At 41.0% G+C, this 18,844-nt stretch overlaps 1 protein-coding gene across 1 annotated transcript in view; it reads right to left on the reverse strand.

Moving 5' to 3' along the window:
• Positions 1 to 18,844, reverse strand: part of LOC134465845 (sodium channel protein type 2 subunit alpha-like) — a 77,513-nt gene that overhangs the window by 21,282 nt on the left and 37,387 nt on the right. The window contains exons 15-25 of the mRNA XM_063219739.1: positions 9,404 to 9,526; positions 8,488 to 8,578; positions 6,119 to 6,213; positions 5,631 to 5,717; positions 4,776 to 4,829; positions 4,065 to 4,206; positions 2,791 to 2,891; positions 1,887 to 2,015; positions 1,411 to 1,552; positions 729 to 1,033; positions 292 to 414 (exon numbers count right to left, since the gene is read on the reverse strand). Of these exons, the coding sequence (XP_063075809.1) occupies positions 292 to 414; positions 729 to 1,033; positions 1,411 to 1,552; positions 1,887 to 2,015; positions 2,791 to 2,891; positions 4,065 to 4,206; positions 4,776 to 4,829; positions 5,631 to 5,717; positions 6,119 to 6,213; positions 8,488 to 8,578; positions 9,404 to 9,526 (1,392 nt within the window). The remainder of the gene's footprint in view (positions 1 to 291; positions 415 to 728; positions 1,034 to 1,410; positions 1,553 to 1,886; positions 2,016 to 2,790; positions 2,892 to 4,064; positions 4,207 to 4,775; positions 4,830 to 5,630; positions 5,718 to 6,118; positions 6,214 to 8,487; positions 8,579 to 9,403; positions 9,527 to 18,844) is intronic.

Consider the following 18,844-nt stretch of genomic DNA (forward strand, 5'->3'; position numbering starts at 1 on the left):
ATGAAACCCACAATTGCGGCGTCATGAGCAAATGTCTAATCAGTTTCAAAGAATGTATGATTTCTAGCTCGTGGTGTGAAAAAAGTAGGCCTATTTATTAGAATATTGCACAAAAAAAAAAGAACTGAACTGAACTTTGAACTAGTTCACAATTAAAATCGGGAACTTTGAACGAGAACTGTTCACTTTGAGCATCTATGAACTGAACTTGAACTAGTTCAGAAAATCTGTGTACTGGCACAACATTGCTGCTTCCCCGTGACTAATTGTAATGTATTGGTGGTTCCTTACGGAGGCGTTTCCACAGTTGCCGCGGGTGTTGGTGCCGGTGTTGACCGCTGCCGGGTCGCACTCCTCTGGGGTGTTGTTGAGGATCGGGTCCAGCAGATTGTCCCAGCCCGCCGACGTGGTGATCTGGAAAACAAGGAAACAAGGCAGCCATGTTTGTAGTTTAATAGCCGTGTTTTATAATGGGTTGGAATGGGATAAAAGACTGCACACTACGTTTTTACATTTTGTAGAGTGTAGAATGTAATATTAAAATGTATATCTCAATATGATTTATTATTATTATTATTATTATTATTATTATTATCATTTTAACATAATTTATTATTTTATTCATATTTATTTTTTATTAAATTTAATTATTTTCTGTCCCAGCCACAAGCGTTACTATTAATAGCTATTATTGTATTTATGTATTTGTTTGTATTCATTTAGCTCACCTGAAATAGGCAGATCATTGAGTTCCCAAAGGTCTCGAAGTTGAACATGTCGTCGATGCCGCCTTGCTTGCGGATGTATGCAAAGTTTGCCATGGCGAATATGGCGTAGATGAACATGACCAGGAAGAGCAGGAGGCCGATGTTGAAGAGAGCGGGAAGTGACATCATCAGGGCGAAGAGCAGCGTGCGGATGCCCTTGGCCCCCCGTATGAGGCGCAGGACGCGGCCGATGCGAGCCAATCGGATGACGCGGAAGAGCGTCGGGGAGACAAAGTACTTCTCAATGATGTCGGCCAGCACGATGCCTGAAAAAAGAGAGAGAAGCAAAATGCATCTAGTTATTCAGTCTTTTCTCCCTTTAAAACCCATAGTAAGATGTGCTATTGGGCTATTGGACTACAAATATGGACGCCTGTGACTTAACAACAATGGACAAGATGACCACCACAGTCATTTGTAGTCTTTTCTCCCATTAAAACATGGCTATTGAACTACAAAAAGGGCCTCGTCAGGTAGCCTCAAAACCCATAGTAAGACATGGCTATTGAAATACAAAAATGGCTGCCTGTGATTTACCAACGATGGACAGGACCACCACAAAGCAACTTGTAGTCTGTTCCGCCATTGTGACCCATATTAAGACCTGGCTATTGAACTACAATGATGGCCGCCTGCGACTTACCCACGATGGACAGGATCACCACCACGAAGTCAAAGATGTTCCAGCTGATGGTGAAGAAATAGCAGCGCAGCGCCAGGATCTTCACCACGCACTCGGCCGTGAAGAGGAGGATGAAGCCCAGGTTGATAAGGTTCAACACCGCCTGAAATGACAACATTATAATAGGAATAATAATGTAGTCTTTTCTCCCAATGAAACGCATTGCAAGACGTGGCTATTGAACAACAACAATGGCCTCTTCAGGTAGCCTAGCATGATGATGATGATGATGATGATGATGATGATGATGATGATTATTATTATTATAATTCTGTGTGGACCCCCAGGAAGAGTACCTGATATGTTTATCAGCTAATGGGGATCCTAATAAAACATCAAATATCAAATGATAATTATAAATATTGATATTCATATTATTACCTATTATTAATAATTAATAATCTCCATATTTACAATATGAATATTCATATTATTACCTCTGTGCTGGAGGATTGCCCATCGGTCTCCACCATCATGGTCACCATGTTGAGGATGATGAGCAGCATGATGGCCATGTCAAAGGCTTGTTCTGACACCACATCGAAGAAGAAGCCCTGAAGGACATTCTGGAGAAATGCCGCAAAATACCGTAAATTATATCAAATTATAGTGCACAAATTACACATTAATTAAGCATGAATTACAAAGTTAGCGAAGTAGCATGATAGCATTCAGAGAAGAAGCTCTGAAGAACATTCGGGAAAAATACAGTAAATCACATAAAAAAACATTACATACAGTATTAAATACTGTAAAATACCATTAATTTAGCATGAATTACAAAGTTCATTAAGGAGCGTGAAGCCCCTACTCTAACACCACATCGAAGTAAAAGGATTGCAGAACATTCTGGAAAAATACAGAGAAAATGCAGGTTGTTTGATCTGACGTGACTGCAGGAAGCGGGAAGTTTGCACTCATTTCTGATTTGAAATGATTGGACAGCTCTCACCGAATCGCCAACAGTTACTCAACAACAACATAGCGCAGGGGTTTACATCATCGTCACAAGCGCCCCCCTCGCCCCCACCAACCTGTCTCTTTGCTTATTGGTTGTTTTCTGGGGAGGGTTGGCCAGTCAAATCCTACCGCTCAACATACAGTAGCCCCACAGAAAACACTTGCCAGACGTAGTATGGAGCCAAGTGTCTTAGCGGAAGTATGTAGGATGGCGCGCGAGGCTAGCCAGCCCCAGCCATAACGGGGGAAAATTGGCTTCATTACTTTGACCGGCACACCGGAATGAGGCATACTGTATCTTCAGGCAGCCTAGGGTGTAGTCTTTTCTCCCTTTGAAACCCAATATAAAGACCTGGCTATTGGACTACAAAAATGGCTTACCATTGGTCGTGGGATGGGCTTCTGGGGTTTCTTGGAGCCGAGCTTCTTCATGGCATTGTAGTACTTCTTCTGCTCCTCCGTCATGAAGATATCCTGACCACCTGTGATAGATAGATAGATAGATAGATAGATAGATAGATAGATAGATAGATAGATAGATAGATAGATAGATAGATAGATAGATAGATAGATAGATAGATAGATAGATAGATAGATAGATGTAGTATGGTGACACCACAGATGGCCTCTGATTGGCCAAACTTCCAGAGTGGCAAGAATGAAACACGGAAGATGGGTGAGTCACAGAAGCAGAAAACACGCTGACACTTGAAGGTAAATGCCCTGATCAAACCCATCCCTAATATGTCATTGAAGCTATATTTCTGCTGCTTTACTTTTGCAAAGAACAGCGACACAAGCAAGGGTGGGACGAATTTGTTTTGCAAGATTGTGCCCAGACCCAATCCATGCCTAAATCTAACCTGCCGCAGGTTGTTGAGGAGCTGCCCTGGAAGGTCTACCAATCAGAAGCGACGTTTGGCTATCTGTGGTGTCGCCATACTAGGAACCAAATGGGTAACACTTTCTATGAAGCCCATATCTAAAGTGCATTATGAGCGCATTTATCACAAATTATAATGCACATTATAATTACTTACAACGCATTACGACCACATCGATGATGTTTCATGATGCTTTATGCTAACAGTAATGAATAACCATGAATCTAGCTTATAATACTTTATAAATCCAAGGGTATTATGAGTGCTCATGGCTGGATATAAACTACAGGCTGCCTGATGGGGCTTACAGTACATTATGATGCATTATAGATGTGCATTATACAGTGCATTATAGATGCATCCATATGAACTTCACTTTACTTAGAGCACACATTGACGACTTATGATCTCACATGAAACATTATAGCATCGTATGAGCCCTTATGACAGTTTATCATCCAGATTTGTGCATAGAGGGGTATAGGTACTCATAATGTACTATAAAGCCCCATCAGGCAGCCTGTAGTTTATAGCCAGTCATGAGCACTCATGACACCCTTGGATTTATAAAGCATTATAAACTAGATTCATAGTTATTCATAACTGTTAATATAAAGCATCATGAAGCATTATGAGTATAGTCATAATACGTTGTAAGTCATTATAATGTGCGTTATAATTTGTTATAAATGCGCTTATAATGTTGGCTTTACGTAACGTGTTATCAACAAATGTTTAGCTCTGCTACAGACGGACTTTGAGAGTGCTCACCTATCTTCCTCTTCTGCTGGTTGAAGTTATCGATGATGACGCCGATGAAGAGGTTCAGCGTGAAGAAGGAGCCGAAGATGATGAAGATGACGAAGTAGAGGTACATGTAGAGGTTGATCTCCTTAATAGGCTGCTCCTCAACCTTACACGAGAAGAAGAAGAAGAGTTCTAGAATGTTCAATTCAAATTTTCAAATAAGTGATAATTGGTCGTCAGCCAATCAAAGATGATAGTAGAGGTAGAGGTTGATCACATCATCATAACCATACAGTTGATTCAAAGTCACCATGTAGGCAGTAGCAGCTGGGTAGAGTTCTAGAATGTTACTACATTCAAATTTTCAAATGAGGTGCAGTTGGTTAGCCATATCTCCTCTCAGATCATAGTCACTCTTTCCTTTTGAAGAGTCGTTCAAAAAACAGCCTATTGAATTATTTATCCATTGTTAAGAAGATAGCATTTTTGTCTCCGCCTCTGTCATTTTGTCCAAACAACTGATTGTCCTCCTTCTAAAGACCGTTCTGCCATTCTCTGAGGCAGACAGTTGTGTTTTTCCCCAAATTAAACTACTCACATAAATGTCACATGCTCAAAATGAACAAAACACGAATGAAAAAGTGGTTCCCAAACGTTCTCGACTAGGAGCCGTTCACAAGAATCAATTCGTTCATGACAGACACAACACTAGAGTTCATAGCATACACCACTCACCTTGCGAGAGTCCACCGCCGCATTCATGATTTCCATCCAGCCTTTAAAAGTGGCCTTGGAAACAAAATACAAGAAACAATTTTATACAATTACACAAATACAATACAATTACAATACAATTGAAACAATATAATAATATAAATACAATTTTTCTAAATGGCCGCAAGGCAAAAAGGGAAAATGGATTTTTAAGCAACCAGAAAAATAACATTTGTTTCAAATTTGGTAGGAAGGTTCACAAAGGTTACATCTATATTACATTTAGAACCATAGCCTTAAAAAGGAAATACAAGAACTCAAAACGTAGTGATTCCATTACATTACATTGTATTATGGTTAGCTGACGCTTTTATCAAAAGCGACTTACATTTATTTACAGGTTATGTTGGTTACAGTAGTAGCATGCAGCCAGAGTTTAATAAAGACTTTTTAACTTTAGTAAGAGTGCCTCAAAAGCTGTTTTTATCTTTTCATAGCAGTTTGGACTCCCAAGTTTTTTTGATGAACACTATTCTTCTATGCGTCCTAGCATCTTTATATGAGGGTATGTCCATCCGTCTCTCTCTCTCTCTCTGTCTGAAACATATTCTTTAAATTGGTCTTCCTTGCCATTTTTGGCGTTACTCTCTTCATATTTGTGCTTTTTTTATACTACCGGATCGTGATAAGCAACAAGTGGACGCGTCTTTGCTTGTGGGACTTGTTTTACTTATTGGACACATGACCCAATGAACCATTCCCTTCTCACTTTTTGGTTGAGATTAAAACACTGTCCTGTCAACTGGATTGCCAGATGTGAGAATACGCACCACTTGCAGGAGAGAGAGGTTGCCAGATGTGATTAAAATTACGTACCACTTGTAGGAGAGAGAGGTATCCCATGCCCACGTTGTCAAAGTTGACCTTGACTATGGTCCAGTAGAACTGGCTGCTGTTCATGGCCTGACAAGGAGAAGAAGATTGTAGTTCAATAGCCACGTCGTATCATAGGTTCCAATGGGAGAAAAGACTACAGTACACACAAGACTACAAATCATCATGGCTGCCATGAAATCGTTTATGTCACCCACATCTGGGGTGCGTTTCTCGACAACATCGTTGCTAATTAAGTTAGCAACTTACTTGGTTGCAATGCAATTCCCCATTGGAAACTTTGAGTTGCTAGGTGGTTAGCAATGATGCGTTCGAGAAACAGGGCCATGGATGTGAGAATAGACTACAAACCTGGCAGTCCGTCTTGTTGTTCAGCAAGGTGAATAAACTGCAAAGTGTCATGGCCGCTATATTTGTAGTTCTATTGGCCTGCCATAAGATGTGTCTGGATGTGTGAATAAACTACAAACCTGGCATTCCGTCTTGTTGTTTACCAGGGTGGCGTTGTGTATGTGGCCCAGGCGGTTCACACACTTGCCAAACTTCCCAGCAAACAGGTTCACGCCTGCAGACAGCAGAGATGGATTTTTTAAAACATTTCTCAGAAGGACAGAAAAAAAGAAGGCCCATCTGGGAAACGTCCCGTTGTCCTTTTGTGAAATAGCACTCAGCAGTGCTCATCAGACAGAACAAAATTTAATTTGTGCCTCACCCGTTCAAGGGGGCAACCCCAAACGGTGCCCAAATCAAGCAGTGCAGCAGGATGGTTCTGTGTTCAGGGTACCTCAGTCATTCATAGTTTAATAGCCACGTCTTATCATGGGTTTCAATGGGGGAAAAGACTACTGGCCCATTCCAGTCCCAATCCAAACTAGTAGGAGATCGCACTTATCCTACCTGGATATTTCTGCTCCCGTTCCTGACAGTTGAAGTGGGAGTTCTACAACCATGGCAACTGTCGCGGTTTAGCTGGCTTTAGCGAGGTGTTTTGATACAAGCCATAATGAGCCATAATAGCTATTACTCTGTCATAAACATTTATGTTGACACAATATCATGTTATAACACGAAGAATATGTTGAGTTAAAATGGCTGTGTTGGAACAGCTGCACAAAAGAGAAATGGAGTTTTACTATTTATTGACATTTTAAATAACGGCTCCATGGGCGCCGCCATTATCATCTGACTTCGATTTGTTGAGGTGGGAGTAGTGCGAGTCCCCCTGACTTCACTAGTTGGATGTCCCACTTCGACAGGCGTCCAGCGCATTTTTCGTAGTAGGAGGTTGGATAAGTGCAATCTCCTACTAGGATGGATTGGGACTGGAATGCACCATACGCTCTATGCTACCAATTTATATGTAGTTCAATATCCATGTGTTATAATGTCTTTCAATTGGAGAAAAGACCAGTGTTAATTTCGTGCCGAAATATTTTCGTCATAATTATCGTTATGTTTGTTTTGTTTTTCCAGTGACGACAATAAAACGATGACGAAAAAAACAGCATGCGTTTGTACGAAAAATATAACGATATTGATTTATATTTTCGTCAAAAAAATAAAAACGTGACTACAATGCCACCGGAGACGAAAACCAATAGGAAGCATTTTTGTTAATATGTCACTGAAACATTGAAAAAGAATTGCCAGCTATTTTGCAAGTCGCAACCCTCATCTGCTCTGCGTCTCCCTCCTCCCCTCCCTCACACACACACGCAGGCACAGTGACAGGCAGCGTCGGTGCCGCACACCCTTGACCTTTTTTTTTAACAGCAATAGCCTACTTTTCAGTGCAATCCTGGCTGGAAAAAATATTGTTGCCCATTTCTCTATGACGAAGAAGTTTATACAGTCATGAAATAGTGGTGGTGCTGTCGCACAGTAGCAAACTTCTCTAACGATGTATTTTTGCGGAACTTCTCCACTCCCTGTCGCTTTCATGAGCCTACCCGACGGTCGTTGTCTGATCTTTTTTCAATGTTCGCTAATGTTTGTATTTAAGGGTCTATGCGTAGGCACAAGCCTTCTGATAATAATCACTTTAGTGCCGATAGCAAAGGATTCGGAAGTGTGGAGTTTTGCGACTTGTTTCAGTAAAGGACACTGAAATATGAAGTGAACGGCCCTTCCACGCTTTCACATGCGTTATTGCCATAACGTCTTGCGAATGCATGCAACCATGCACACAACCAGTCAACCAGAGCAGGTATGCCATCACAACTTTGAATCAAGCAAATAATATGCAACAGCTTGCAATACGTGCACGAGAGAGAGTGTGTGAGAGAGAGAGAGAGAGAGAGACAGAGAGATAGAGAGAGAGAGAGAGAGAGAGGTCTTCCAACAGGTGCCATTGTAACGCTCGCATCCTACAGTAACCTGGGTACTGTACCCCGCATTGGACGCACTGGCTTATAAGACGCTCTGGCAGTATTTGACAATATTTTATGATTACAATATAATTTTAATCATTGATTTCCCCAAATGGTATTTTAGTTTGATAATTTTATAGAGAAATGTAGACAAGAGGAAATTAATGTAATATTTTAGTTGACTAAAATTATTTTAGATTTCGTCGACTGAAATTGAATGAATTTTAGTCGACTAAAACTAGACTAAAACAAAAATGATTTAGATGACTAAATTGTGACTAAAACTAAAATTACATTTTCGTCAGGAGACTAAAACTAAAACTAAATTAAAAATTTCTGTCAAAATGAACACTGGAAAAGACTACACTCTATGCTACCTGAAGAGGCCAATATTGTAGTTTTATAGCCGTGTTTTAAAGTGGGTTTCAATGGAATAAAAGACTTCAAAACACCATTACTTTCTCACTTACCCATGATGCTGAAGATGAGCCAGAAGATTAGGCAGACCAGGAGTACGTTCATAATAGAGGGGATGGCCCCGATCAGAGCATTAACCACCACCTGGAGAAAATAATGACATAATTACATCACATCACTTCACATTACATTATATTACATCACATTACATTACATTACATTACATGACACTACACCAGATCACATGACATTACACTACATCACATTATATTACATTACACTACATTACACTGGCCCAGATAAGAGCGCTCATCACCACCTGAAGGAAATAATTATATTACATTACGTTACAAGCCTGGCTCAAACTACACGACTACAGGCAAGATTATCGTCAACACCCCCTTACGACAACTGGTGGAATGCTGACCCCCAGGAAGCAGTCGGGAGAAAAATATATGTTCCCTGAAGAGGCCCCTTTTGTAGTCCAATAGCTGTATTTTACAATGGGCTTCAATGGGCGAAAAGACTACACACTACACGGGAGCGAACCTATGTTCCCACGCCCCATTGGTCCCACGCCCCATTGGTCCCACAGCCCATTGGTCCCACAGCCCATTGGTCCCACAACCCATTGGTCCCACAGCCCATTGGTCCCACGTCACTAAGACTTTTTTTCATTTTTGAGGCCCATTGGTCCCACAGCCCATTGGTCCCACAGTCCATTGGTCCCACAGCCCATTGGTCCCACAGTCCATTGGTCCCACAGCCCATTGGTCCCACATTGCTTTTTATTATTTATAAACCTTTATCTACCTGCAGAGGCCGTCTTTGTTGTCCACTAGCCACGTCTTACAATGGGCTTCAATGGAAGAAAAGACTACATGCTGGCCGAACCTGAAGAGGCTTTTTTTTGTAGTCAAATACCTGTGTCTTACAATGGGCTTCAATGGGAGAAAAGACTACACTCACCCTCATCCCCTCGAACCGGGAGAGGGCCCGCAGTGGCCTCAGAGCCCTCAGCGTCCGCAGGGACTTGATGGCGGTGAAGTCGGAGTAACCCAGCGAGTTAGCGGCCAGGCTAATCAGCGACACCTAATACATAGACAGGAGCCATGGAGGTAATGAAAGCAATAAGAATAAAATAAAAGTTAAAAAAGTAAAATAATGAAATACAAGTGATGCACTTCTTAATACTGCATGCATAAAAAACATTATAAAGACATAAAAAAAACATTTGCTCATGTTTAGTTAATCATTTACTAAATTTTGTTAGTGCTTTATAAAATATATACAAATAATGTGTCCAAGATTTTACAAACCTTTTGAAGAGTAATTGTTATTTAATTAACAAAAAAAATTAATGTTGATAAATATAATTAACAATATTAACATTTCTCCCTCATTTACAAAATGTTAAAGTTCATCAATTGATTATTTCCGAAGTCTTTATAATGCTTTTGAGCATGATGGATTCATTGAGTGGATGTTCGTCCAAGATTCACACACACACACACACACACACACACGGAAGACCATATTGGTCACCCATTGGTCTCACGGTGCATTTCCTGCATTTCCGGTTTCCGAAGGAGGGTTGCAGTTCCAGTCTCTTTCCATGTGGGGGCTCTCAATTTTTGAGGACCAGAATGAATGGAGTCCTATGGAGCTACACCCCTCAAAGTGCAATTAGCTGAAGATATAATTTTCTCTCTAATAATTAAAATGTTGTTTTCGATAGAGGATGTATATATATATATTTTTTTTAGAGAAAACACGCATGCACACACACACACATGTGAACACACACACATCATTAATTATGATTGATTAATTATTGCATTATATTATTATAAATTCTACTTATCTAGCAAAGGCCATAAAGCATACAGTCCCAAAAAGTGGCATAACATAGTTTCAGAAAAAAAACAAAGACGTGGTATTTCTATGACAATAAGACAAAAATATCAGCATTATCATAAACAATAAGCATTATTTATATTACATTTTATATTTATATTAATTCATACAACAAAGCTGTAAAAAACCACAGCATTTCAACTGGCTAGCTGAAGACGTTTAGTATCGGCGAAATGCCTTGTTTTTAATGCGGCGAAATGCCCTTTTTTTAATCTAGTGCTGACAAACAGCCGGCTTTGTGCTCAGCTCCAAACTGCTACATGGCTAGGTGTTAAACATTGGAAGTACCATTGAACTAGTTTCCTAGATCAGGGTTTCCCAAACTGTGATGCGTGCACTCCTGGGGTTGCGTGGCCTGTCACAAGGGGGTGCGCGAGCTAAACAGAGCAATGGTGGATATGTCAGTTTTTATCCAACATTAATGAAGATGACGTAGTTTTTAATTGTACGGTGAATTGTATGCTGGAAAGATCCATCTGAAGTGTAGTTTAACTCCTAGACTATCGGAAAAGAGGATTCCCCAAAACAAGTGTGCATAATGTGCAGTGAATGTGCAGTGAATCATACCTCCGTGGCATCAGTACACCAAAATGTTCGCTTAGGGGTTGCGAGAACCACACTGAAATGTAAAATGGGGTGCGCATGGGGAAAAGTTTGGGAACCAGTTTCCTAGATGACTGGATGTTGTAGCAGTTTCCGTACTCCATCTGTACTTAAATATGTACGTTAAATATTCTTTGTTAATTAAGTTGTATCACGCTAATCATACGTGAGCGCAACATTGGAGTGACAGCAGCTTCAAAACTATAAGGCCGGCTCTACACCAAGGCGCCGCGGAACGACAGCGAGACAATTGAGGTCTTTCTGCTTATTTTCGTCCGGTGTGTTCTACTCGGCCTTTCACACCGACAGCGTCGGCGGCCAGTCAAGTTCAAAATCCCGCCCACAGCCAAAGCTAGCATGCTACTTTGCCATTCATTTCAATGGGACACCGCCGGTCGCTGCCGTCCAAAATCCGCTCGAGTTCTATTTTCCAAATGCAGCGCGGAGCGGAGCCGCGGAGCGGAGTCGCGATGCCTCACCGCTTTGGTGTGAAAGCGGCCTGATACAGATGATTCTACCCAATGACGTGCACAGACATTTTGAGGTGCTGGGGTCAAGTGGAACTTCCAGCTGCCTTACTAGCTTATAGAGGCTTTATATTATATTATATTGGGGCATCATTGTCGCATTGTAGATTATCATGTCAACAAGGACCAGAGTTGAGGGCATTTTTTGTCCAATAGGGCCAAAGGACAGATGCTTTAGCACCACCTCGCCCCTATCTCCACATGAAACCATATTGCGCGCTTGATGTACTCCGTAAGCAACAGTTGAATATAAAACCCGGTAAGGCTGAATTCAAACCAAGCCATTCCAGTTCAAAAAAGCCCCCCACAGCCAAAGCTAGCGTGCTACTTTGACATTATTTTGAACGGAACACCGCTGGTCACCAGTGTGAAAAATATGCTTGAGTTCTGTTTTCCAAATGCAGCGCGGAGCGGAGCGGAGCCAGCTCCCACGCTGCTGACGACCGACTACCACCAGTTGTTGTAGAAGGACAGATATGTTTCCATGTATTTTTGCCACCGCCGGTAAAATTCGCTTCCGTCCCTCGACGCTTCACCACTTTGGTGTGAAAGCGACTTAAGAGGCTGCGTCCGATCCTTAAAACCTGTCTTGTCATCAGAGGCTACCATTTGGTCACACATCATAGCGTTATTTAAGGAGAATACCAAAGAATTCCGAGCAACAAGACAATATGTTCTCCTAAACAGCATAATGAAGAAAAAATCCGAGCAAGCAGATAGAACCGCCAGCCGACAAGACAGGTTCCTGTCATACACTGTGCTAGGCTCCAATGGGACTTCCAATGTTGAACATGTCACGTACAGTAGCATTTTGGAATCCCTGTCTGTGCGCACACCCGGCTGTTTGTCAGCACGTAAAATGTATGGATAAAGGCAGGACCCCCTTTTTTTTTAACCATACAGGGGTACATTTCTGGAAAACGTAGTTGTTACCAGTTAGCAACTTAGGTAGTTGCCAATGGGAAATTGCATTGCAAAAAACAAAGTAGCTACTGTAGTTAGCAACTACGCTTTCGAGAAATGCACCCCAGAGCTTCTGGGACGTTCTACCGAAAGTAAATCAGTGACTCAAAAAAGTCAATAGTTGGGACACATTTTTTTTTTTTACTGAATAAAGTCGAAATTTATGGCTTTTTTGTGTTCGTTTTATGTCTGTTGTTGGACTTGAATTGAGTTGTGTTAGAGCTTTTTCGTTGAAGCTCATCTGTTTTGTTTTCTCCTAGCTCATTTTCTAATCACCTCCACTCTATTTGAGATTGGCACACAAGAGAAATGAAGTTGCCACTGTAATCTTTTAAGTCATTGAAACATTGGCTATTGAACTACAAAAATAGCTTTTCAGGTAGCATAGTGTGTAGTCTTTTTTTCCATTGAAACCCATAATTAAGCATTGCTATTGAACTACAAAAATGGCCTCTTCGGGTAGCCTACCGTGTAGTCTTTTATCCCATTGAAACCCATAATAAATAATGGCTATCGAACTACAAAAATGGCCTCTTCGGTTAGCCTAGAGTGTAGTCTTTTATCCCATTGAAACCCATTATAAAGCATGGCTATTGAACTGAGATTGAGCACATTATCCTGGGAGAGCGAGAACTTCAACACAGTCCTTTACATTGAGTTGGTGTGGTTTGATTTATCTTAGTCTACTAGAAAATCTTTGGCACTAAATTCCGCCCAATTTTAACACGCCATCTCAGGTCCCATTGGGCTCCGCTATTATTTTATTTTAGTTTTGTTATTTTGTTTTAGTTTTGTTATTTTATTTTAGTTTTGGTTGTTTCCCTCCTGATGTAGTAGATATGTATGTCATGTTTACTATCACTCTGTGCAATGGATATTGTTTATGGTGATTAGAAGGACCACAGAAAGAATACAATGTAGCCTATGTTGTGTTTGTCGCCACACCGTGTGGCTGATATATGTAATTGTAAATGAATAATTGAGAAAGACCCCAGGAAGAGTAGCTAATGCTTAAAGCAAATGCCAATGGGGATCTAATAAAAACGAACAAACAAAACAACTAGGGAGAGAACACACGGTGGCTCTGCCTTCAGAAGGCATGGCTTTATCTATTATTTATCCATCCTTGCCACCAGCAAATTCCTTCAAAAATGTTTTCTGCAAAAGCAGTCAATATAGTCTATAATCTGTGGTTCTCAAACTTTTTCCATCATTCCCCCCTTCAGAGGGTCTGAATGCTTCCGAGCCCCCCCCCCAAGCAACAGCAGTACTCGCGCAGACTGATTTTGCGATCGCTCTGCCGAATTATAGGAAAGGTGACTGGTGAGAATGCAGATGTGTGTTCATTTTCTATGCTATTCAAATTCATGACAATTAATAATATAATGTTGGTGAGGGCTTTAAACTTATTGAGTTATTGGCGAGACAGGAAATCATTTCCTTGGGAGAAAAAAAATCCAAAATCAGATGTCACACGCCCCCCCTGAGATGCCCCCGCGCCCCCCCAGGGGGGCTTACGCCCCACTTTGAGAAAGACTGGTCTATAATCTGTGCTGCTACTCCTCAATGCTAGCAGCTACTGATATTGAAGCAATAAATGCGTCGACAATGTTCTGGAGTTTGGAGAGGTTGAGGATTCCGGCAGGATTTCAGACCTCTGTGTGTTTGTGTACCTCATTTTAGCTCAACCATTGGGGCTCCTAAACAGCTAGCTCAAAAAAGTGACAGATTGATTAAATAAATGAATGAATTAAGATTTTAATGATGCCTTTTTTAATAAAGTCAATAACAGTTTAGAATAACGGTCACAAAAGCTTTATAAAGACTTTGAAATCATATTTTAACACATAAGATACATCACGGCTTCAGCAGTCCTGGAAGTTTGTCCTCCAAAAACAAAAAAGACTGGATATAGAAGTGTCCTCCTAGCCTGGTCCTGACCATCCCATAATACTACCATTTCATTTCGTATTTATGGTCTGGCATTTGTTTGCTCTGAAGCGATTGTAGAAAGCAGGAAGTTTGCACTCAGTTATAGTTTGAAATTATTGGACACCTCTCACCCAATCGCTGGCAGTTACTCAACAACAACATAGCGCAGACCAATGGCTCTGGCGCAGATGTGTACGTCATTGTCACGAGCGTTCTCCCCCTTTCGTCCCCACGTGGGGGGCGTATTCGATTATTGGCTGTTTTCTGGGGGGGCGTTGCAATCAAAATTCTACTGCTGCAAGCACTCCACAGAGAAGCACGGCCAGACTACAGTAGTGGAGCCAATCCTTTGGCGGAAGTACGTAGGATGGCTCGCGAGGCTAGTGTCCGACAGGCAAACAAGCAGCAAACTCATCTGGCAGGAGTAGATTCCCACTCTGCTGTGAAAATGTAGGTTGGTTCTTACTCATTTACAAACACTTTAAATGTTTTGTCTATAATGAGTTAATTTAAAAAATGTTAATTAAGTGTTAATAACGGCATTTAAGGGACTGCTATTGTTACTGTCACCACAATTGTAATTACTTGGTAATTGTTGTTATGATGTAGTTGTAATTACTTAAGGCTCTTGGTAATGTCATAGTAATGTTGTTATGATCTAGTTGAGTCTTTTCAGCCACGAGTGAACGAGCCCGCCAGCAGGAAGAGAGGCTTCGCTAAATCTTCCTCCCCTACTATTGTAAATATTGTTAAGTTGACATTACCCACTCACTGCTTACGAGTAACTTTGCAAACATAACTTTTGTAGTTCAATAGTTGTGCTTTATTAGGGGCTTCAATGGGATAAAAGACTACACGCTAGGATACCTGAAGAGGCCATTTTTGTAGCGCACAGTTGGCAACTTGCATTTCTCTGTGTGGCAGTGAGCAGCGTGTGTTCTTTGGGCGTTATGCAAAAAGGGTCTCTCTCGATCTCTCTGTCGAATGGCCCCCCACAGGGTTGCCAGATGAGACTGTTGACTTCCAGCCCTAAAAATTACTCAATACCCACCTGGAAGCACTAAATCCCGCCCAATTTGACCTAAATGCAATTGATTTCTATGGCCATAAGTCAGCAGAAATACCTGCCCAAATGCCCTTTTTTAACCATTTTTTTACCCACAGACGGCCATTCCAAGTAGCCCAATTGGGCAGCAAAACCGCCCAATCTGGCAACACTGGCCCCAGAGGAGTAAACAATAGTCAATAAGGCTCATGCGTCCAATTGCAGTGTCTGTAGGCAGGGAAATGTAGTCTTTTAAAGACGTTCAGACATTCTGATGGTGTCCAAATGGACCACAATAATGGATGCCAAATAAAAGGTAGTGGGTTCCAAACCCAGTGGGTGGAGTGGTGGTGCAAGACAGGAATGAATGGGAGATGGGCACAGGTGGACCGTTATGTGCATACGTGATCACTGTGGACCAGAACTGGACTGGTAATCTGGGATAGCCGTGTGGCCTAGTGGTTAAGGAGAAGGGCTTTAGATCAGAGGGCTGCCAGTTCGAATCCCACTCTTCCACTCCCTGTCACACAAAAAAATCGGAGCATTCGGGGAAACCAGAACGTTGGTTTGCGATTTCGCAAATCGAAAACTACTTTGTTTTCCCTCTGCGAACCGTGACGATGACATTGACGTCAGCAGGTTCATCCGAGTAACACGCAGAAAACTTCAGAGCCCAGTATGAATGAATGTGGGTGGTTCGCAGGTAAGCACAATTAGTTCTGTGCCCTAGTCCGGGGTTTTCTACTCCAAGCCAGTCAGCTTTGTCAAGACTCAAGGTGATTTCCCGAACCCCCCCCCCGTCTCTCTCTCCCACTCATTTCCTGTCCCACTCTTCCCTGTATTGTAAAGGTGAAAAAAGCCCCAATAATAAAAGCCCCAATAATAAAAGCCCCAATAATAAAAGGTAAGAAATCTGCCTCGCAAAGGACTCTGATGAAGGCGCTTTGTTTTTTTTGTTTGTTTTTTTTTAGCTATTTCTTCTTTATTTACGGTGCATTAGACTAACGTTTCGACAAAGAAATCCCTCTGGCACCAGATTTCTTCCTTTTTATTAATTATTAATGTCTGATCCTACACTTTTCGCACCAATTGTCACTAGTAGCACGACGTAATTTCCTTTATTCTCTTTGTGAAAAAGCCCCACTTTGAGAAAAACTGCTACAAATTCAAACGATCTATGAAAGTGATCACATATCCACATACCGGTCGCATACATGCAAGACCACACACAGATATATGCATGTATTGCAGCAGGGTTGCCAGATAAGACCAATAATTTCCAGCCCAAAGAAAAATGCTCAAAACCCGCCTGGCAGCACTAAATTCCTGCCCAATTTCAACTCCATTCTATTGATTTTCTATGGCCATAACTGTACAGAAAAACCTGCTTTTGTTTTACCCTGTTTAGCCACAGACGGTCATCCTAAGCAGCCCAATTGGGCGGGAAAACGCCCAATCTGGCAACACTGATATCAAATAGAGTGACAAGCGTTTTTATAAAGAATTTTTCTTTTTAGACTCGTAATTAGCCTCCATTTAATGTGTATGATTGATTTAGGCTTTTTTGCTTTCCCCCATAATTTGATTTTAGGGGGATGTCCAATCCAATTGCCCTACAAAGGCAAAGTGCAGTATCAACGTCACCATTGAAATGGAGAAAAACGGCCTTCAAGTCCTTGGCATTAGGTTGGACATTGTAGTTACTGCAAATTTGACATATCTCTAAAAGGGGACACATACGGACCTCAAGGTCACAAGAGTCACAAAAGACACAAGATAAGTGCGGTGTTACTCAGTCTAAACTCGACACAAGATAAGTGCGGTGTTACTCAGTCTAAACTCGATTTTGACAAAATATGTAGTTACTGCTCTTTGCCTTTGTATGGCGGAACATTCCAGCCAATCATTTAAAAAAATAATGGGCCCCAAGTATTTGTCTTCTGTCATAAATTTCTTTATAAAAGAACAGTTTCAAAATGAGTTTTGTTGACGATTATCTAAAGAAGATACATATATGTATACTGTATATAATAACCAGAATTATTTTGTAAATTAATATGAAGAACCAGAATTTTTCTTTTTTAGATATACAAAATGCATTTCCCTAGCCCTGTCAATCATCATTTCACATTATTAAAAGAACGGATAGGAAAACCTGAACCAAGGAGATAAGAGGATAAAACTTTCGATTACACTTTACTTGGCGTGTCCCTGCATAACACAGTCATAACAGCTGTTATACACTTTGCTTGAAGGATTGATGACTGTTTTGTAAGACATTCATAGAAAAACTTTCATGAACATGGAAGACAAAAGGAAAACTTGTCCAAAACAAAGTTCAACAAAGCAGCATTGCAGTTAGTGTTCTGTACACTTCCTGATCGCATCCAATCTGGGTCAATGATTTACTCCAGTGCTTGACCATATTCTGTCCCTGTAAATCATTGACTCAGCCACATGTTTTTGGTTTTTGCTTTGGGTTCCATTTAAATAAAGTTCCTGGTTTGCGTTTTTGTTCCTTGAACCCGTTCAAAATCCTGGATTCCACAAACATTTTTTTAACCATATAAAAACCAGTGCCAATAGCAGTTGAAAAATATCAACAAGCTAAAAGACTTAGCCATTCAAAACCCATAGAGGTATCTATGACAACAACACAATTATGCTTAATGCTAACACTGATTCACCTTAACTTGAACACATTGTGCCAGACTCGCTACTTGTATATTACCATGTCCAGTTCAGTTAATATCAATTATGATAAGTGTTTTGGTGTTAGTAACATTACAGTTCACAGTTTTGAAGTATTACGTTAACGATTTCGCTAGCGTTAACAGGCTAAGCGCTACTACTGTGACATTTCCCTGACTTGAAAGTTCAGTTTTCCTCATAATTTAGACAGTAAAAACCATTAGGCTTGTGCATAATCAATGATTGAAGTACATATTTCCAAAAGACCCTCAACAATCTTCTGTAGATAGGCTGTCGGAGTGTGGGCACATGAATCCACAAACATTTTTGTTTTTACAATATAAAAAACCAGGGTCAGGGTTCGGCATTGCCATAGCAGGGGCCAATCGAACAAAAACAAAACAAAACAAAACAAAATTCAAAGACAGTCGTTCTGAACTGGTGGGCCTATGGGTTTTTGTTTGTTTGTTTGATATTTTGGCAACACATTAGATGACGTCACACTGGCATCATAGATACTCATAGGTAGTCATGGGGTACTCATAGGGGTACTGAATGTGGGGCCGGATTAAGATGGCCTGGGGCCCCTAGGCTACAGGTTTCATTGGGGGCCCCTGGGGGGCAAATTTTGGGACAAATTTACATACACATTATCATAATTACGAGCTAGGAATTAAGTACTTGTCTGCCAACTGGACTCAACAGGGGCGGAGTGGGAAGACTTTTCCCACC

The sequence above is a fragment of the Engraulis encrasicolus genome, chromosome 16, assembly GCF_034702125.1.
Source record: "Engraulis encrasicolus isolate BLACKSEA-1 chromosome 16, IST_EnEncr_1.0, whole genome shotgun sequence".
Lineage (NCBI taxonomy): Eukaryota > Metazoa > Chordata > Actinopteri > Clupeiformes > Engraulidae > Engraulis > Engraulis encrasicolus.